Raw genomic sequence first — 23,028 nt, 5'->3', positions numbered from 1 at the left:
AAAATACAACAGTATTATTTAGAGAATAATAGAACTTTATCTCATATATCTAAATACGGAGTACTAAATAATGCAGAAATTTGACTTGTTTTAACTTTTAACTATAAAACGGATATCTCCGTCTTAAAGGAGACCTAACTATGAAATATGTAGCCTACTTCTCCACGTTCATTCATTATTATAGTTCTTGCCAAATTTTGATATTGGTTAGTATACTGAATCAAAGTTTAATTTCTCAAGAAAAAAATGAACACATATCAATTCAATAAGCATGGAACTGATTATTCTAATCCATTCAATCATGGTTTTGATCAAGGCCAAGAATCCTTTGATAAAACATTTAACTCCATTATATTGGAACAACTGTTACTGGTAATTCTTCAACTTCTTCCTATATAATTTTGTTTTTACTCGACAAAATTGTTCGGGGGTAAAGTTATAAGATGTGGTACTTATAAGAGAAACGATTGATATTATGTAAAAGCTTGAGTTTATTAACAATATAAGATACAATCTATTTATAGTACAAGAGTCTAGCTAGGTTAACGATAATTAGGAAAGTACAACTATTACAAAGATTATAAACTTGGAGAACAGGTATTTACTAAAACAAAAGGAAAGAATATTGCTAAGTATAAGTTTCCTTAATACGCCGTGTCAAGTTGGACAATCTGTAAGATAGACCAATCTTAGTTTATTAACAATATATAAGATACAATCTCTTTTGACTCCCCACTAATTTCTTGTAAATTTTTTGTTTAATCTCAACAACAACAACAACCTTTTATTTTTATTATAATGAAAGCTGCGCGCATTTATAAAAAAAAAAAAAAAAAAAAAAATAATAATAATAATAATAATAAAAGTTGCGGTTTTTTAAAAATAATAATAATAATAATAACAACAACAACAATAATAATAACAATATTTAAGTTAAATTTATTTAAGATAATTTAAATTCGGTTCGTTTAAGTTCAGTTCAGATCTTATAAGTTCAGTTCAGTTCAGATCCTATAAGTTCAGTTCAGTTCAGATCCTATAAGTTCGGTTCAGATCCAATAAGTTCAGTTCAGTTTAGTTCAAATCCTATAAATTCAGTTCAGTTCAAATCAGGTCCGTTTCAGTCCAAAAGAAACAGGGCCTAACTTATCTATTTTTTCAGTATATTGGTTTTACTCTAACTCTTTAGGAGAATTTTACATACGAATTTGTGCAATATAGATGGGAAAGAGACTTCGAGAACTAAACTTGGCTTAGAGCAATAGCAATAGTAGTTCTTAACATTGGGGTTATCATTAAGAACCTTGTTTTTAAAGTTCTTCTATTGCATTGAAAAGTTGTTCTTATTTTTAAGAATAAAGTTCTAAAATAAGAACCAAGTTTTTAAATATGAGAATGTGTATAACCAATAAATTAGCTTTGTAAAATGTGAAAAACACTCCAATATTGTCCATTTTTAAGTAAATTTCATTTAAGAACTTTTATATTAAGTTCTTCCATTGTAAACAAAAGTTCTTAAGTATTGAAATTGATGTAATATGACATGGCATAGAAAGAACTTTCTATAAAGTTCTTCTATTGCTATTGCTCTTAGAGACTAGCTCATCTGCTGTTCTTTATTGGTTTAGACAATCACACCTTAATTTTTATGACAAAATTGAAAGTCAACAAATAATCGAGACGGAATGATTATTACCTCGTATTTTGTTTGGTCATAATGGACATGCCTTACCATTAGGGTCTATTCAACGGTCGATGATGTTGATGGTTACTGGTTAGCTCCCGCATGGTGTACGTAACTACGGACTATGATGTGCAAGACTTTGCCAAAAATCAACCCAAAATAATTAAATAAATAGCTTGCTGCTTTGTGTATCACATTATTCACATATTTATTATCTTCTTGTTTAATGTACAGAATCAAAATTTCTCATAATTCAGAAAAAAAAAGGAGCCAAAAAATAAAATGAACTCATCTCTTGGAACTAATCTGGGACCGGTTAATGCAGATTCATCCCAATTTGATGTTACATCTGATTATTCTGCTCCTGACCCCACTAAGGCTGCTAACTCCTTTTCATCCGCTGTTACTAGTAAATCTTCAATTTTCTTCCTATTTAGTTTTGTTGTTAATTGATAAGGTTATTTTGAGTCGTTGACCTATTAAAATAAATCATATTCTCAACTACCTAACTAGTAGTTAGCAGTAAAAAAGGGTCGAATCCATCGAAAGGCAAGTTAATTATTCTAGTGTGTTTATATTTAAGTCCATCTTAAAGGTAAGAGTTTTATGGGATTTTGTTTGTTTGATTTCTAAACTAATTGCAATAAAGTAAATGGAGCGCTCCACTTACCTTCCACTTACATTTGTGTGAGAGGGAGCTAACCCGTCATAGAGTCCAAATTCCTTACCCCTAGCTAATGAATTTCTTTAGGACTCATCACTAACTCCATAGGTATTCAATGACACCTATTAACCATTCAACTAGCTAGCATTGTTACACACTAGTTGTCCGCATTAAAGTACAACAAAGGAAAATGAGATGGCGACACCGGGTGGTACCGAGTTTCAGTAACACCCAGGGTATTTTAGTAAATTCATTCCATTTTTGAGGTCTTTTTAAAATTTAAAACTTTTCACTTGAGAAGGGTATTTTAGGAAGATTAATTTACTAGGTTAGGAATTTAAGTGAATCTGGATTCTAGGTAATTAATTTAGGGTCCATCATTGAAATTTACAACTTTCTTTGTGTTTTGTGATGTAGGAAATCGTCATTAAATTGTCCCTCAATTGATTTTCTGAGGCTATGTGTAGTCATTAATTATTGGGAATCTGCGTAATCAATCAACCAAAATTCACAAAGTAATCATATATATGCTGCAAAAATGTGATTGCTGATTTAGTAAACATGAAAAATTCCCCAAAGTCGTTGATGAAGAGTAGCGCCATAAAGTCTTGATAATCCTTACAAGATTGTCTATGAATCAGCTTGTTAAATTTGCCTACTTCGCAAAAATAATCTCTATCATAGATGATTTTTTTTTTCAAATCATAACATTTCCCAAATTTAATTAGATTAAGTTACAATAATGCCCATTAAATTTGGCGCAAAATCTGAAAATTGATTATTATTTTTTTATTTTTATCATTTTTTAATTAAGGTGTTACCGAGTTTCGGTAACACCCGGTGTCGCCCTATCACTCCCCTACAACAAATAGTATAGTACTTCGTATTACTTATTGTGGTGATCTCAAGTAAAACGGAATTAATATTCACCCCTTATCAGTATTTTCTGTTGACAGTATAAAGGTGAAACAATCATTTTTGAAGCCTCCTTTCTAATTCAATTATTATATCTCCATATAATCTGCTCAATAATTAGACTATACAACTGGTTGTATTAGTTGTATAATAAAGAATCCGAGCTTTATAATGAATTATTTGAGCTTAGACCTATACATTACGAGCTTTATTAGAAAGAACTTGAGCTCCATTATAAAAATATTGATTTTAAAAAATTATAATGAAATTCAAGAATAGTATATATAAGCTCAACTAGATTTTAATCTTGACATAAAAAAATTTAAATATAAATCAAAAGTTATAAAAGTTCGAAAAAAATACACATAAACTCGATTAAATTTATGATGGTGGTACAATGCTCTTGTACAACAGGTTGTATATAGTAGTATTTGTCTTCTATACCTACAACGTAACGAACAAGATCCATTAACTATTCAACGGGTGGACACATATTAATAAAACAAATAAGGAAAAATTTATAGGCTATTGTCACTAAATATGGTAAAACTAGGTTTATAATTGCATTTATCAGAATATGTTGTGAATATTTTCTTATTTGGTTTATTAATGTTTTCTTTTAAGACACATATTAGAAAAACCAATTTAACAAATAAAGAATTTTACATTAGCTTCCTACAAACTAAAAGGAAAAAGAAAATCATGGTCACAATCGACTACTAGTCCTTTTTTATCCTGTGATATGGTTACAACTTACAACTACTTTATTTTGTGACTGACTTTCCCTATTTTATGAGGGAGATATAAAGAACTAGGACGACAAGAGTACAAAATTTTGATTAACAATAGAATCGTGTCTACATTAGAGTAGTGAGGATATTTTTCTATTTTGATTATGTTTTTGATGTGAAATTGCTCAATTTTGTGTAATCTTCCCATGTGAAGTATTTTCCTACTTCAATATCCCAAAAAGTACTTGGTCCTTTTTTCCAAAAATACACACAAACCCTATTTGGCCGGTAGAAGCAGATTTACAATAACAATAGTGGAGAACTTTAGCTAAATATACGCTTAACGTATTTTAATAGCAAGTTTGATTATCAAATTAAATTAGTAGATACGCCCTCCGTCCCAGTAATAACTTTACGCTTTTTTTTTTTTTTCCTCACAAAATAAAAAAAGTATAAACATATCACTAAAACAGAAGAGTATATAAAAAAAAGAGTTAACCCAAAAACGAGGACCCAAACTATCACATTTTTTTCCGATTAAACTATAAAAAAAAAAGAATTTACGGTTAAGGAAGTCAACGAGTCAATGTTTAACAGCCGTTAATCATATGTATGCCTAGTGCGTGGAATTTGGCTATATCCCACTTTCGTTTGCCACTATCCTAATAATTAGTCTCACTTTAGCCGGTATATCCGTTTATAGTTTAGACGGGTTAAATATATCATCACTTACCCATAAAATAAAGTGGTGACATCCCATTTGTTGTTTCTCTTATTATGAAATTGGTGCAATATTTAACTCGTCTAAAACTTTAGGCAAATAGTATCCATCTAAAGTGAAAATTTATATCTTCCTAATTCTTTTTTTGTGTTTTTAACGTGATTTCTTCATTAATCAACCCCAATAGTAATTAATCCATTTCTCATAAAAGATCAGTGATGTACCCATTTCTTTATGGGTTGTCTCAATCAATTTGTAGCGTAGGTAGTTTCCCCTTTTTTTTTTTACAAGAGTTTCTCTTTTTTCTTACATGTTTTACCCTATAAATTATAATGTTAACAAAAAACCAGAGTTGCCGACCGGCCGGGTTTAAGTCGGTCAATTTATATCAAACTAGGTTATATCCACTTAGGCTCCGTTTGGCAAAGTATTTCAGGTACCTGATTTGGTCAAAGTAACTTATTTGACCAAAATTTCAGGTACCTTAATTTTTTGTAAGCATTTGACAAGTAGTTTATTTAACCAAATAAGCTACCTGAAATGAAATGCTACCTAGAGTAGCATTTGAGATTTCAGGTACCTGATTTAGTTTGATTTTCCGTTTTTACCCTTTAAATCTTGATGGGGCATATTCTGCACCCGCTGACCGAGTCAACATATTGAGCAAGGTCAAAGATATCCAAAGCAAAGTCAAAACCTTGGACAGCATAGCCGACGCATCCTGTCGGCCTGTCACTTGGGTCCCGGCTAGGACAACTAGCCAGCCGGGACACATATCCGCGTACTCATATCCAAGGCCCCTCGGCATGGAGTCAACCGGGCCCGCCGGCCTGCCATGGGTCCCTCGGCCGAGGGTAGAACAGTCTTTCCACCTGCTATCCACTTGGCCACTTGGCCACTACGTGACAAAAGGTGAAAGTCTATAAATACTCCTCAACCCTCATTGAGGAAAGGATCCACAATCTAACCTAAAACTCACGATTCATCTGATATAAACTCCCTTATCTCTCTACAATATACTTTGTCAAGTAACACATAACTTAATCCCTTTAAGTTCACTGACTTGAGCGTCGGAGTGAGTACGCTCGGTGCAAAGCCGAGCCCTCAGTTTGTTCATCGTTTCAGGAGAGACCGAGAGGAAGAGTCAAAGCAAGGAAAGACATCCATTCACCAAGCTTGCGTGGTAAAACAATACTGCTCTGGAATTACACCCGGAACAATTGGCGCCGTCTGTGGGGAGACGATACTAGAAGCTAGTCACATTCATTCCCAAAAAAAAAAAAAAAAAAACACAAAACAAAACCCATTCGCCGAGCTAAGAGGATGTCGAAACAGCCAGAGATGGTGCGTGTGGAAACTGAATTCTTCCAAGATGACACATTCCACAACTCGAAATCGGCGGTCCCCACCGCCGTATCACGATACGACGTACGGGATGCCAACAGAACAAGATACACCGCTGCCCACCGACCAAGTCACTGTCATGGGACATGTGGTTGATGCAGCTAAACTAAAGCTACTCCTGGACCTAATGGGTAGCACGCCGGCTCACACTGTCACGACGACAAGAGCGGCAGCACCCCCACAGGAAACCAGGGCCCAAAAAGTGACTCCGAAAAACTTGAACAGAGCATTGGAGGAAGCTGACCATGTCAAGACGCCGGGGGAGCCCAGAGTGCAAGTGGTAGACCTGAGTCCTTCCCGCACTCACGGGAGGACAGCGTCGCCGCAGCACCAACGAGGCCTGCCCCAGAGGAGTGAAAGAAGTCCGACTCACCAGAGTCGGAGAAGAAGTCCGACTCACCAGAGTCGGAGAAGAAGTCCGACTCACCAGAGTCGGAGAAGAAGCCCTTCCCGCCGCGGGGAGAGGAGCCGGACTAGGGATGCGAGGAGCCGATCGCCGCGTGTCATGCGACACGTGGTCAGACAGCCCCTCAGCGCCTATGTCCTAGAGGTCCCGGTGCCGACTAAACTAAAGTTACCGCCCATATCATACAAAGGAGAAAGCGACCCAACCGACCACGCCGAGGCTTTCGAGTCTTACATGTCGGTATGGGAGCAGCCTGATGAGGTTTGGTGCCGAGTGTTCCCAACGACCCTGCATGGGATGGCACAAAGTTGGTACAAGGGGTTACCCAATGGGTCGATATACTATTATGGCGACCTAAGGGACATATTTTTGGCCCAGTATTCTTGCAATAAGAGAAGGGCCGTCGAGACATCGGATCTCCTGACTATCAAACAGGAGGGAGGCGAGTCACTCCGAAGTTATGTGAAGAGGTTCGACGCCAAGGTTCAGCAGATTCGTGAGCTGAACAGCGAACTGGCGGCCTTCGCACTGATGAAAGGCCTCCCAAGAGGGGACTTAAAAAACGAGCTCATCAAGTGCGGAGGCCTGAACCTAGACTCCGCCAGGAAGATGGCCGACCAAGCCATAAAGGTGGAGGACTATCACAAAACCTGGATAGGCCCCAGCGAGGCCGGGCACTCAGAGAGTAAGAGCCGCCGGGAGGACAACCCGGATGAAGGACGCCGTGACAATAATAGGTCACGGTCTGACAAGCCCGCCAGGAAACAGAACTCGGCGGGCGCCGGGGGGAGTTCGGGACCGTACTACCAAAAGCGGTACAATGGTCACACCCCCTGGTCGTATCTGCCGCCGAGGTCTTCTCCCTGAGCAAGAACGAGGATCAGAAGTGGGAAAGGCCTCCCAAGGCGAGGGGGACGGTGACACGAGCCAGTACTGTGAGTACCACGGCCACACCGGTCACTTAACTGACAACTACCGGCATCTGAAGAATGCCATTGAAGAGCTGATCCGGAAGGGGAGCCTCAGCAAATATGTTGCCGGAGGCCAAAAGACTACTATCGGCGGCTCAAATAAAAAATCCGTCTTTGAACGGATAGGAGTAATCCATGTTGTCATCGGGGGCAACGAGAACGGTGGGTCCGCTCATGGGTACAAACGGCACCTGAACGAGCTATATCAGGCCATCAACTTTGTGCCCAAAACAGCGATCCCCGCTTCCAACATCCCTGATATGACTATTGGGAAGAAGGACTACGAGGGAGTCATCGCCCGCACAAATGACCCACTTGTAGTCCACTTGGACATAGCCAACCACCTGGTCAAGAGGTGCCTGATTGACACAGGCGCCTACACGAACATTATGTTCAGGGAGTGCTTTCTCAATCTCGGTCTGAATATTGAGGACTTGAGCCCCTGCACCAATCCATTGTACAGTTTTTCCGGGCCGGCCTGGTATCCCCAGGGTCAATCAGGTTTGCCGGTGATGTTCGGCGAGGGAATGCGGCTAAGAACGTCCTATCGAGTTCGTGGTCATTGACGGCTCGTCCGCCTACAACGTCCTCATAGGCCGAGTCACTCGAGCGAGGCCGATGCGATAATGTCCATCCGGGCCCTGACACTGATGTATGTCTCGGACCGGGGGGAAGCGCATAAGCTCGTCTCAAAGGACGAAAAAGACGAAGTAGTCAACGTCCAGATATCTGCCAGAGGGTGCAACATGCAATCCCTCAAAGTGGCGAAGAAGTCGAGAGAGGGAAAAAGCCCATCCTTACAACAGGAGGGCGACCTCATGGATGCCACTGTCGGCATGGTCGAAGGAGCGGAGACCGAAAAAGTGGAAATTGACCCGGGCGCACCGTAATCGTCGGTGTCAACAACCTGGAGCCAAAATTCAGGGCCGCTCTCCTAGACCTGCCGAGGAAGAACAAAGACGTCTTCGCCTACTCAGCGGCCGAGATGCCGGGCGTGAGCCGGGAGGTAATTGTTCACAAGCTGAACGTACTCTCCACCGCTCGCCCTGTCAAGCGAAAGATGAGGAACTCCTCGGTAGAAGGATGAGGCTATCAAAGCCGAGGTAGATAAATTACTAGCGGCGGGCTTTATCATGCCTTGTACTTATCCCGAGTGGTTAGCTAATGTTGTAATGGTGAAGAAATCATCGGGGCGTGGAGGATGTGTGTAGATTTTACCAATCTTAATAAAGCGTGCCCCAAAGATTGCTATCCCTTGCCTCGAATAGATAGTTTAATCGACGCCACGGCGAGGCTACACTATCTTTGAGCTGCCGGACGCCTTCTCGGGGTATCATCAGGTATTCATGGCCGAAGAAGACATGCCTAAATGCGCATTCATCACCGGTAACGGCACATACATGTATAAAATGATGCCGTTCGGTTTGAAGAACGCCAGCGCAACTTACACAAGACTGGTGGACAAAGTGTTCCAAAATCAAAAAGGGCGAAACATTGAGGCTTACGTCGACGATGCTATTGTAAAAAGCAAGTCGACAAATGAGCACTTAGCCGATTTACACGAGACATTTTGTTCACTAAGGAAATACAAGATGAAACTTAACCCAATGAAAAATGCAATTTCGGTGTCCGGCAGTTTCCTCGGCGTACTTGTCGGCGCCGGGGGAATTGATGCCAATCCAGAGAAAGTCCAAGCAATCCTGGACCTGCCGGAGCCGAGGAATCGAAAAGAGGTTATGATGTTGACCGGGAGGATGGCGGCTCTAGCCCGTTTTATCTCTCGGTCAGCCGACAAGAGCACCCCATTCTTCAAAGTGTTGAAGGAAAATAAAGACTTCAGTGGGGGAGGAACGAGCACGACTTTCGTGCAACCGAAAGCTCATCTTCAAACTCTCCCAACCCCGTCCAGGCCGATCTTTGGGGAGACGCTATATCTATACATAGCAATCACCTCGGCCACGGTCGATCTTCGTGATCATCGAGAGAAGAAGACAAACAGCAACACCCAATCTACTTTGTCAGCCATACATTGTTGCCCGCCGAGAGAAATTACCCACTGATTGAAAAAGCAGCCTTTGCCGTCGTCGTTGCCGCAAGGAAACTGAAACACTACTACAGATACAGGCTATAACAACGGTCAAAAACCGTTGTTATATAAAAAACGGACGTTGTTAAAGCGTCCGTTGTAAAAGGTTATAACAACGGTTGGTTTTCTTAAGCAACCCGTTGTTAAAACTATTAACAACGGTTTTAAGTATAAAAACCCGTTGTGGAAAATGTGACTCAATTTTGGGGGGAAAGTTATAACAACGGGTTTTAATATACAAAACCGTTGTTATAACTAAAGACAACGGGTTGTTTGTAAATAACCGTTGTTGTTTGTTCTTAAAAAATAAAAAAAATTAAATTAAATATTACTAGATGCATGCATAATTACGGCCCGTTAGAATTCCGATGCCTGCATTATTACTGACATCACTGTACATATGAACGGATAATATGGAATGAGAAGGGTTAGTAATAAGATTTGAAGCAGCATTATTGAGAGATATGATGATGATTATGGCACAACTTCCTAACATATATATTAATTAAAAAGCAACTCAACCCACACATTGCTTAGTATAAATACATTGCATTATCTCAACTAACATTTCCATTATCTCAATATATTAATCTCCAAACCCTAACTGCTAAAACAAACTCTACTTAATCTTTCAAAACAAACTCCAAAAACTCCAACAAAATGAATGATTTCATCCTTAAGACTCTTACCATGATCGAGAACAACAACAACTTCATCCGCCGGTTCCTCCATATTGAGGAAAGTTTCAGGAGCTACCTTGCGGATGCTCGATCCGCACTGAAGCACGCCAAAGAAGATGGCTTGACGGAGTAGCGCGATTGCGGCTATATGACGATATAGCAACTGCTGAACGGAACCTCCAAATAGCCAAGGAGGAGAGGACGGATACGATAGAGCAGAATAAGATCCTCTATGAAAATATAAGAATTGCATTTTTATATATGTAATTTTTTTTTTAATTTATGTATATATATATATATATATATATATATATATATATATATATATATATATTAATTATGTTTATCTTGCTTCTTCATTGTTTTACTAACTAACTAGATTCAAATAACATAATGGTCGATAAAAACACATACATGCAAAAGAAATAAATAGAAAAAGAAAATAATGACGATGAAACTAACAGTGACGGCGAGATTTACCTGATAAATACAGAACGTAATAGACGATGAAATCAACAGTGACGGCGAGAAGATAAAGCGACGATGAGAAAGTGAGAAAGAGAGAAAGAGAGAAAGAGAGAAAGAGAGAAAGAGAGTGTGTGTTTTGTGTTTGTTTGTCTGCTGTGTTTGTGTTTGTGTATTAAGGGTTGTGTTTTGTGGCTGCAGCAGACTTCTGTTTGTGTGGTTTATAGTATGGAAAGTATTGACAACGGTTATTAAACAACAACCGTTGTGAAATATGTTTTAACAACGGTTGTAAAAAAACACCCGTTGTTAAATAAGTTTTAACAACGGGTTTCAAAAATAACCGTTGTGATTACTTTTCACTAACTTTGCGCCAATTTTGCGCCAAATTATTAACAACGGTTGTGCATGTGTGACCCGTTGTTAAAACTAATAACAACGGTTTTATAACCATACCCGTTGTAATTGATTTTAGTAAAATTCGCGCCACACATTCTACAACGTCTATTGTGATTTTCGTGAATAATCGTTGTTAAAGGGCCGATGTGGTTGCCTGTATTTGTATTAGTGAAACCTTACTTCGACGCACATCCCGTGACGGTCTTAACCGACCAACCATTGGAGAAAGCATTGGAAAAATTTGAGCAATCCGGCAGGCTCATCAAATGGGCAGTAGAGCTATCCGGCTTCGGCATTCAATACAAGCCGAGGCCCTCGATAAAGGGGCAGGCACTTGCAGACTACCTGGCCGAGTGCACATATCAAGAAGAACCAAATCCCGGAGTGTGGGAAGTATACACCGACGGGTCCTCCACGACGAACAGCTCAGGAGCCGGCATACTTATCATCAGCCCAAACGGGGACGAGTTTGAGTATGCCTTGAAATTTACCTTCTCGGCCTCAAACAACGAATCCGAATACGAGGCGGTGATAACTGGAGTCGAGCTAGCTAGAGCTGCCGGGGCGGAACACATCATTTTGAAAACAGATTCACTTTTAGTGGCTAATCAAATCAGAGAAGAGTACGAGACTCGAGACGACGGGATGGTAAGATACCTGGAAAGGGTAAAAGCTGACACTTCAAAATTGAAATCTTTCCAGATACAATGCATTCCCAGGTCTGAGAACAACCGAGCCGACGCTCTCTCAAAGCTTGCCAGTTCAACCATCAAGAATGTCAACCGAATCGTGCTGGTAGACATCAGGAATGCTAAAAGCATCACTGAGACCGTCGGCATGGTGGGCGACATAGAAGCCGAGACGAGGTGGATGACTCCGATAATGAAGTACAAATTGATAAATGAGTTACCGGAGGACCGCAGTCTCTCGCAGAAGATAAAGAGGATCGCAGCAAGGTACTTCGTGTTTGAAGGAGAATTATACAGGAGGTCCGTGATAAGGCCACTCTTGAAATGTGTCGGCCCGGTACCGACGCGACGAGCTAATACGAAAATTCACGAAGGCATCTGTGGTCATCACATGGGGGCAAGAACACTAGCCCACAAAGCTCTCCGAGCCGGCTACTTCTGGCCCACCATGCTTGAGGATTCCAGAGCCAAAACCAAAAAGTGCAACAACTGTCAAAAGCATGCTCCGGTGATACATGCACCTTCGCGAGACCTGCAGCCGGTACTTAGTCCCCTTCCTTTTGCACAATGGGGGATGGATCTACTTGGGCCATTTCCAACGGCATCCGGAGGAAGAAAGTACTTGATTGTCGTCGTTGACTACTTCACCAAATGGGTTGAAGCTGTAGCGGTACCAGCGAAGACGACGGCGGCCGTAAGAAAGGTAATCTGGGAAAATGTCATAACTCGTTTTGGGTTACCCCAAGTCATGGTATTTGACCACGGCCGAGAGTTTTGGAGTGACACAATAATGAACTGGTTGGAAGAACTTGGTATCAAATTTGCATACTCCTCCGTCTGCCACCCACAGAGCAACGGACAGGCGGAGGCAGCCAATAAAACAATCCTCAACGGTTTGAAGAAGAAAGTTGAAGACCTAAAGGGAAGATGGGCCGATGAACTACCCGGCGTCCTGTGGTCCCTTCGAACCACGGAGAAAGAAGCAACGGGGTACAGTCCATTCCACTTAGTCTACGGTCCGGCGATCCCCGCCAATTGAAGCAGCGGTACCAACATTCAGAATGGCCACCTTTAACCCGGTTGAAAATGAGGAAGGTCTGAGAACCTCCCTAGACCTGGTCGAAGAAAGCCGAGATACAGCACGCCTCAAATTGGCAGTATACCAAAACCGAATGAGAAGAGCCTACAACCGAAGAGTCCACAAAAGGGACTTAAAAGTAGGGGATCTAGTCCTAAGAAAGTCGGCCGCCACCAACAAAGGGAACATTCATGGTAAATTGACGGCCAACTGGGAGGGTCCTTACAAAGTGGTTGAAGAAATGAGGCCGGGTACATACCGGCTGACAGATATGGAGGGTGTGCCTTTGATGAGCCATTGGAACACTGACAACCTCAGGAAATACTTTGTATAGCGGCGGAGGTGTCCAAAAACTGTTGTTGGCACCCCAACGCGTGTTTATATCTATTGAAAAATCATCCAAATTTTCCATCAAAGTGTTTATCCCCTCCGTAGTCATATCGAGGTAGACGCCACGGCCCAAGCCGGGCAGTCACCCCAAGAAGTAGACGCCACGGCAGTCACTACCAGTGCAGTTGATACTCGCGAAAGCGACTAACATGCCTTAGGAACGTATAAGTACAGTTGAGACGCAATTCTAGCCGCCTCGGCCAACCGAAGGTCTGGCAGAGGAAGCGATCAATATGTCTACAGATACGAACGCTGTCGAGCCGTAACCTCTAGCCGCCTCGGCCAACCGAAGGCCTGGCAGGGGACACAACGGTCGATACTCTAACATGTTCACAGCGGCGGTTGGGAAGCGCAAATCGGACGCCTCGGCCAGTCCGAGAGTGAAAGAGGAAGCGACCAACATGCCAACATGTTTAAAAAAACGTTAAACACAGTTGAGATACGCATTCTAACTGCCTCGGCCAGGCCGAAGGTAAAAACGAAAAAAAGCGCTCAATTAATAACGTAAGAAGACAAGTGAAGGATTGTGATCAAAGCCTCGGCCAAGCCGAGGGCCAATGAACAAGCTTTATTGAAAATGATTACAAGTAAGGAGAATACAGACGACGGCCGTCCCCATAGGGATAAGCCAAAACACAACCTACCAAAATTTTACAAAAACAAGGAAAAGAAGAGCAAAAGGTTACAGACATATCATTTGAAGCGCCAAAAGATGACAGGGAGGAAAGGCTCAATAGTTGGCCCCCGAACAGCTAAAGTTATCCGAGATGCCGGGTGAGTCTGGTAACGACCACCCGTCTCCCTATGCCAGTTGCTGCTCACCACTGTTAGCCTCAGCAGCATCCTCTTTGGTAGGCGACCCAGAAACTGTCTTGGCAGCTTCAGCCTCAGCAGCCTCAGCTGCCCTCATTCTCTCAGCTTCCTCCTTGGCCGCCTTCGCCTTCTCAGCATGGGCCGCCTTCTTCGCGGCCTCCTCTTCCTCCTTCTTCACCCTTGCCTCCTCAGCGGCCTTCGCCTCCGCGGCCTTCTCCTTAGCATCAAGCTTGTCATCAAGCAGCTCGTCAAATTTTTGCCACGGAAAGGAGCCATCAAGAAAGAGCTCCCCTATCACTTCCCTGGCGGCTTCTTCGGCCAGTCCCTAGTTGGGCGCACATGTTAGGAAGAATAACGCTTTGGAGCTTCTCAATGTCCAACTCCCTCTGGGCGATGATAGCCCTCGTATTCCGAACCACCTTCCCCTGGGCGTTAAACATAGACTTCCATTCGTCCCTCTTCTTGGCAGTGAAGTCGACGACAGCCTGGAGGTGGTCACGCTCCTCCAGCCGCTTAGCGGCATCAGCCTCCGCGGCCTCAACCTTAGCTCTCTCAGCAAGGACCGCCTTTTCAGCGTCCTCCCTAAGTTTTCGCTCAGCACGGACCGCCTTTTCAGCCTCAGCCTTGGCCCTCTCAGCTTCCTTCTGCGCAGCGGCGAGCTTAAGCCTGAGCCGATCAAGCTGTGAGGCAACTTCAGCCATGACCTTTTCCTGCTCCATAATATGAGCACCGACCACATCAGCCCACTTCGCCAGCATCCTGGACAAACTTAGGCCCTCCGACCTAATCTGGGCGGGGGTAGGCTTCGGGAAGGAGGAGACGACGGTGGCATCTTTACCACCCGTCTGCGCGCAGTCGCTTCTCGGGACGCCGTTCAACAGTGTGTCCGGTAGGCGGCGGCGGTTGATCTACAAAAAATTCAATCAAAGCATCCATGTCAACATTCATGGACATACCAGAGAGCCTGTCATCAGGAACGCCTAATGAACCGGCTAAGTCTGAGCCATAGGATAGATCTATACCAGGCTTGACCTTCTTGGCCAGAGGACCCATTTCTTTGTCGGCCTCGCGATGTAGCAGAGATAGTAGCGAAGCGGCGACGCGGCGGCGGCGATAGTCTCTTTCCTCATGCGGAAGAGAGGAGATTCCACTGCCAAGGTGACCTCCTCCTCGGTAATATCGACGATCTCCACCGTCTCCTTTTGAACTGAAGGGATTGGAGGTGGAACTGATGTCAACGCCGTCGCCGCCGAAGACTTTGTTTTTCGCGTTCGGCGCGGTATGTTACCAGCAACCTTCGCCTGAGCCGCCGTCGTATCTAGGCCCTTCAACTGCTGGTCCATAAGGTCGTTTGGCGCCGGTGTACGATCACGTGCATCGGCCTTCGGGTGCCTCTCAAGGACGTTCTTGTCTTTGTCAAGTCCCATCTTCAAGAGGATTTCCTCAGACAGATCCGGGCCAAAACGGTCTGTAAAGGAAACGAAGCAAGAGTTAAACAAAAGAAATAAATCAAAATTCAAAAAACAGAAACATTAAATGCAGAGATGGGCCTCACACCGACCCCACTCACCCTGTGCTAGGGCCGGTATGAAGCCGACGTGGCAGAGCGGCTCATCTTGAAGAATGATCTGCGTCGGGGGGCATCCATCCCTTCGGCGACCCATCCTTCTCAGTCTCAAACAACTTCATCGCCCGCCGTTCGTCCGGATTAAGAGGGACCTTCAAGGCGTCCATCTTAAGCTTGCCCCGGGAGACATATTTCTCACGCTCCCCTTTGCTCTCGCACCGCAAATTGACTTGGTGCTGGAAGGGCCGAGGCAGTGGATAATCCCCTGGAACCTCAACATATACCCACCGTTTCTTCCAGTCCTTGCAGGAAGTGAGCTTGGGGACGGTGAGATAACCTGGCTCGGTATGTACGCTATACCACCCCCTGCCACCGGCGACGTTCAGTCGAAGGTGATGAAGCCGGCGGAATAGGTTCACCGTTGGAATCTCCCCCTTGAACTGGCATAGCCACACAAAACCAATGATCGTCCTAACGGCCAACGGATGCAACTGTGCCACAGCGACGTTCATTACTTTAATAATGGCAGCAACGTATACATTGAGAGGAAACCGGAGCCCATACTCCAGGTGTCTCATGTACACGCCGATACAACCCGGAGGAGGGCAACAGACAGCCTGACCCTCTTTGGGAATAACAATCCTATACTCCCTTCCAAAGGAGAAATGATGTTCGAAGAAGTCAGGACCAGAACAACTGGCAAACTTGTGGGTCCAAGCACGGTCAGGGCCGATCTTACAGGCGTCGCCGTGATCCAGGATGTACGGCCTCTCGTCATCAGAATGAGCCCTTTCCTCATCATCGCCGTCATCATCAACATCATCATCATCCTCCCAATCCTCCAGAACTTTTGGATCAACTTCAGGAGAAGGAGACCTAGGGCCCCCGGACCTTATCGGGATGGCGGCTAGTGCCTCCTCTTCATCAAGACGCGACGGGGAACCCCCCGGCGCAGGATTACTAGGTCCGGCATCAGCAGAAGACATGTTCACAACAAAAACTTAAACAATTAAAAGTTGAAAAATTTGTTTGTTTACCTTGGGAAGAGTGTTACGCCGAGTAACGCTTCGAAGACTAGAGAGAAGTTTCGTCAAAGAAAACTAAGCAAGAAGAAGAAAATTTTTTGAGAGAGTGAATTTGGAAGGCCAAATTCAGGGGCTAACTCTCCTATTTATAGGGCAAAGCCCACTCAATCCGACCAATCAGGACAAAGCCCATGAAGCGTCAACCAATCAACGACGAGACACATGTCAAGCATGCAACCACGGAATGTCAATCGACAAACAGTTACAAAACTTCCTCAACACGCTCCTTGACAGAATACCAATCGACGTACCTTCTTCAACACGCTCCTTGGTATCTACTTGCCAAACGGCCCGCTGACGCAACCAAGCTTGGCAGCACCGGCTGGGGGCAATCAAAAACACACGGCACTCACAACCTCGGTCTCAGCCAGCGCCATTTTCTTTTCCACATTTGATGCCCTTTACACATCCATGTGGAGGGGGGATACGGTACGGTCTAGGCAGAACCAAGCCGAGGTAGAAGTAGCCGGGGCAGAAAAAATTTACTTGCGCAGAATACGCTCAACACTCATCGAAGGTCCATACCACGACATAGACTACGCTGGGGGCAAATTGATGGGGCATATTCTGCACCCGCTGACCGAGTCAACATATTGAGCAAGGTCAAAGATATCCAAAGCAAAGTCAACACCTTGGACAGCCTAGCCGACGCATCCTGTCGGCCTGTCACTTGGGTCCCGGCTAGGACAACTAGCCAGCCGGGACACATATCCGCGTACTCATATCCAAGACCCCTCGGCATGGAGTCAACCGGGCCCGCCGGCCTGCCATGGGTCCCTCGGCCGAGGGTAGAACAGTCTTTCCACCTGCTATCCACTTGGCCACTTGGCCACTACGTGACAAAAGGTGAAAGTCTATAAATACTCCTCAACCCTCATTGAGGAAAGGATCCACAATCTAACCTAAAACTCACTATTCATCTGGTATAAACTCCCTTATCTCTCTACAATATACTTTGTCAAGTAACACATAACTTAATCCCTTTAAGTTCACTGACTTGAGCGTCGGAGTGAGTACGCTCGGTGCAAAGCCGAGCCCTCAGTTTGTTCATCGTTTCAGGAGAGACAGAGAGGAAGAGTCAAAGCAAGGAAAGACATCCATTCACCAAGCTTGCGTGGTAAAACAATATTGCTCTGGAATTACACCCGGAACAAATCTATATTATTAAATAATTATCATATCTTTTTACGTCATTTTATCAAAATCAGTTACCTTTTTAGTTAGTTTGTCAAACATTTTTTTTATATAATCAGCTACCTTATTAGTTCCAAATTTTCAGCTACCTTATCAGTTACCTTTTCAGGTTTCAGTTAGCTTTTTAGTTTTCAGGTTTCAGCTACCTTTTCAGTTAGTTTTACCAAACAGAGCCTTAGCCTACCATTTCTAGTCGAATCGAGTTCGGGTTGGGTAGGCATCAGGCCGGGTCAATTGATTTATCGGCTCCGGTGGGGTTTGGATTGGCTCATTATCTAGTGTAGTTACGTTATCGCAATAAATCATTATTTTACCATTAACTTTAATTTTCGAGCATCATTTAGTTTAGTTACCTTCTTATTAAGTCAAATTCAATGAACCAAAAAAAAAAAAAAAAAAAAATTAAGTCAAATTCAACATACCAAACACTAAATCAAGTTCATTTTGATCAATAATAAACTTAATAATTATCGGGTCAATAGTGGGTCGGTTTCATCTCGAATCGGGTTGAGTTTGGGTTCGGGTCATTGGTTATCAGGTGTCGTGTCAAAACGGGTCTGGTCGGTCGGTTTTGGGTTGTTAATTTTCAGATTCTGTCAAGTCGAGTTTCGGGTTAGGTTTTTGGGGTCGTGAATGCGAAAATACGGTTGTTTCCGGATTAATCGAACTCATATATTGGCTAATACAAACGTTGCATGCCAATTGAACTTTTTTCCAACATCAACAATAATAATAAGAGTTTTTCTAACGCGTGCCCTAAAATAAATAAGGAAAGATTCATAGGATATTCTCAATAATTAGGTAAAACTAAGTTTATAATTGCATTTATCCGAATATGTTGTGAATATTTCCTTATTTGGTTTATTAACGTTAGAAAAACACTTGTTAAATTATTAAAATTAAAATTTATTTTAGGTTGTTTGAAATTGTGACGTATGGCAAATTGGACTATGTATATAGGTAAGTAGATCAGTAGATAGATATTGATTGATTGATGAAACGAATTCTACATTGTAGTTTCGGCTGTTCTCGGAGGCATTGCGACAATAGCAATAGTAATTGCAATAATATACTGCCTGAAGAAGACAGGAGATTCAATGAATAAAAATCCACAGTTAGAATTGACTGTTGGAGCCGGAGGCAACAAGCGGCATAGTGATCGACATTTTGATGATGACGACTTGCAAATCGGGGCAACTATGGAACGCTTCCTTAGCGACATGGCCAGAGAAAAACTTACTAGATTTTCCTCAGAAGAGTTGGCTTATTCCACCCGTAACTTCTCTCAGGTACCATCAAATGCCTTATACTTCCGCTTAGACCTGGCAAAACGGGTCAACAGGCGGGGTTGATAAGTTCCGTTATCGGGCCTGGGCCGCACCCGCATGGAGGAGAGAGAGTCATGTGGGAGACTCACATGTGCCTTTATCATGGGTGAGCTGTATCTTGACACTCCCCCTCACATGTGAGGTCCCTCTTCAGGGAGATTGGATTTTTTCAAGTCTTTTGTCCAACTGCAATTTTCTGGCCCAGTTTTTCTTTTTCTATTTTTCATGCCCAGGTCTTTGTTTTTTGTTTTTCGACCATGGGCTCTGATACCATGATAAGTTCCGTTATCGGGCCTGTGCCGCACCCGCATGGAGGAGAGAGAGTCCAGCTTATAAGTCCAAGGAGGTTCCGTCCCAAAACCAATTGGCAATGGGTAGAGTAACTCATTGGTTTATATGATAGACAACTCTCTCCTCTTTTTCCAATGTGGGATACTCACATGTGCCTTTATCATGGGTGAGCTGTATCTTGACAGGGGTCATGTTAGTTCCGGTTTCTCATTGATTTGGGGTTAATTCGGGTCGGGAGGGTCATTTCGGGTTCAGGTCTGTTTCGGGTTTGTTGGTCGGGTATGTTTCGGGTCAAGCGGGTTGGGTTGTTTCGGGTCGGGTCATCTTCGGGTCAAAGGATAGTAGAGAAATAGTCATTTCAAGTCTTTTCGGTTCAATTAGAGTTATATTTTGTTATGTCATTTTCGGGTCGGGTCAGTTACGGGTCAAAAAACTCGGATCATGGTCGGATCGGGTCAACTGGGGTTTTGGATCACATTCGGTGATGTAGTTTGGGTCACTTTGAATCTCGGGTCAGACTTTTCAGGTCAGGTTGTTTTTGCCAGGTCTACTTCCAGTTAGTTAATTAATGTGTTGTCTATGCTTAGCGTTAGTGACGGAACAAGATTATTTTTATCGAGGGAAATTTTATTTTTTAGGTAAATTTGTTAATTACTTACGATGTGAATTTCTTAAATAGAAACTTGGATCAGGAGGATTCGGAATAGTGTATAGAGGAGAGTTTCCAAACAGAATGCAGATAGCAGTAAAAGTACTCAAGGATAATACAACTAAGAAAATGGAAGAGCAATTCATGGCGGAAATGAGCACCATCGGCAGAACATACCATATTAACTTAGTTAGGCTTTACGGGTATTGCTTTGAACCGACAATGAAAGCTCTTGTTTTTGAGTACATGGAGAATGGTGGTCTTGACAAGCTAATATTTGGTCACCAAAGCGCAACAATTGGATTGGAAAAGTTACATGGCATTGCAATCGGAATTGCAAGAGGAATCGCGTATTTGCACGAGGAGTGTCATCAAAGAATTATACATTACGACATCAAACCTGAAAATGTGTTACTAGACAAGCATTTAAACCCAAAGGTGGCCGATTTTGGGTTAGCACGGCTACTGAATAGAGATAGTTCTAATGTGGTAATGTCGGGATGTAGAGGAACTCCAGGGTACGCAGCTCCAGAGCTGTGGACTCCTTATCCCGTGACATATAAATGCGATGTCTATAGCTTTGGAATGGTTTTATTTGAAATTGTAGGGAGACGAAGAAACCATGACTCCAACCTTAGTGGCCAGAGTGGGGAATGGGTTCCGAGATGGGCCTATGACAAATTCACCAAAGGCGAGTTGACGCAAATGTTATTGGCTCTTGGGATAGATGAACCCGAGGATAGGGAAAAGGCGGAGAGAATGGTGAAAGTGGCACTTTGGTGTGTACAATACTTGCCTAATGCAAGGCCTATGATGAGCTCTGTTGTTAAAATGTTGGAAGGAGGAGGCGAGGTTGATCCGCCACCAAATCCTTTTGCTCACCTTCAAGATGATTCAAACATAAATGGTCGAGACTCAAACAATGGTGAATTGTCCGAATTCAACTCATCATCGAAGAATACTAGCGAGATATTTGAAATCAGAGTAGTTAATACTTATTAGGAGACGAAATTCATGATCTTTGTAAAATTCAACTGTTCTCTCTATTGTGTTGAAACGGCCTTGTATTTTGTATGGATTGGAGTACAATGACAAGAAATTGGTGAATTGTTTTCCGTTAGTATTAATAGACCAGATAAAATTGATCCGAAATCTGGATGAATCCGACTTGCACTTTGTTGGATCCGTGATTGACCCTACTTGAAATCACCCAAATCCAAAATAATTTGACCCGAGTTATCAAGTCTAGATTTAAATGACAAGCAATATTTTAGAGTTGTCTCAATATGTGATCCACATATGTTTAGAATTTGACTTCCATATACAAAAACTTCGCTGAATGGATAAGTCAATTTTTAACAAAAATATTTGGGTATTAGTCGGATTCGAGTTTTTCAAATTTTATACTCTTTTCGTGCCGGTCATTTATTTATTTATCTATTTTATTTATATTTATCGTATTTATTTGTTTAACTTTTTATATTAGAAACTAGTTTTATGGCCCGTGAATTTCACGGGATATTTTGTTTTTAGTGTGATATTTTTAGTGTTTCTAGTAATTGAGACTTTATAAAATATCAAATCACATAGTAAGATTACCTCATGAATAATTCATGATAGATCGTGTACTAAAAATATGGGCATTGACATGTTAACATAAATATCAAAGTCGATAAATTAAAGAGTGCTATTTTTTCAAAGGTAAAATGATGAAAAAAATCAACAAATACCAAAATAAAAAATACAGTTGAAAAAAAACTAAAAAACTATTACTCATTCACGTTGATGTCGTCAATCTTACACTTAGTTTTTAATATATATATATATATATATATATATATATATATATATATATATATATATATATATATAGGTTTTTATATATAGTTCTTTAAGCAATCCTAATATTTTATTTCTCCATATAATCTTCTTTTTCCAATGAATCGTCCTTATAAAAAAAGTAACTCAAGAATTAGCAAGAATTAACCAACAAAACAATGGAATTTGTTTTATACAATATTATCGTTATTAACTTAAACTTCTCTTAAATAGAGAAAGAAAGAGGGAATAGGAATGAAGTCTTAGAGATGAGTATGTTAACCTTTGAATAGGTCAACACCACAAATTTTGGTAGACCCTAAATGAGAACAAAACAAATACATACGATGAAGTTGAAAAATGTGATCAAAACTTTATACCAATGGAACTTGCACTTAAAAAGAAATAAATTAGTTAATAATCTAAAACCTTAATACATTTACCTTAATTGGAATAGAATCATAGGAAGATTAGTGACACATTTAGTTCTACTAACAATAGGGATTAGAAGAATTTTGGTTTATAAATTTTGCCTTCCAACAAAAATATATAAACAATTAAGGATGCGTTTATGACTTTTGAGCATCATTTTTTCATTATTATTAAATTTAATATAAATATAAATATGAATCAAGGTTCATGACTTTTGAGTTTTGAGCATCATTTTTTTCATTATTATGAAATTTAATATAAACATAAATAAGGAGTAAGGAGAAATGGAATGTATAAGGTTTGCTTGATTACCAATATTTTTTTTTTTTTTTTTTTTACAAAATCTACTTTATACAAGAGTGGTTTAAGATATTATCGTATGTAATTAAATATGACATATAGATTATGGTAGATAGTTTGGCTTGCCTTTTAATTAGATTTATAGATTATAGATTTTTTATTTAGATTATAGAGTTATAGTTTTTCTCAGTATTATGAACTCTAATATAGACATAAATATGGTGTAAGGAGAAATGGAATTGAAAGGTTTGCTTTATTATTATTATTA

General features: G+C 41.6%; 1 protein-coding gene across 1 annotated transcript; it reads left to right on the top strand.

Annotated features, from left to right (window-relative positions):
* The first annotated feature begins 1,892 nt into the window (after positions 1-1,892).
* On the top strand, positions 1,893-21,351 carry LOC141606808 (rust resistance kinase Lr10-like). The gene is made up of 3 exons (XM_074426131.1): positions 1,893-2,093; positions 18,960-19,231; positions 20,241-21,351. Exons 1-3 carry the CDS (start codon positions 1,967-1,969, stop codon positions 21,210-21,212), a joined length of 1,371 nt encoding a protein of 456 aa, XP_074282232.1. The 5' UTR covers positions 1,893-1,966; the 3' UTR covers positions 21,213-21,351.
* Positions 21,352-23,028: the final 1,677 nt, after the last annotated feature.

This window comes from Silene latifolia, chromosome 10, assembly GCF_048544455.1.
Source record: "Silene latifolia isolate original U9 population chromosome 10, ASM4854445v1, whole genome shotgun sequence".
Taxonomy (NCBI): Eukaryota; Viridiplantae; Streptophyta; class Magnoliopsida; order Caryophyllales; family Caryophyllaceae; genus Silene; species Silene latifolia.
Note: the sequence above shows the minus strand (reverse complement) of the source record. Positions and strands in the feature narration are given on the sequence as shown.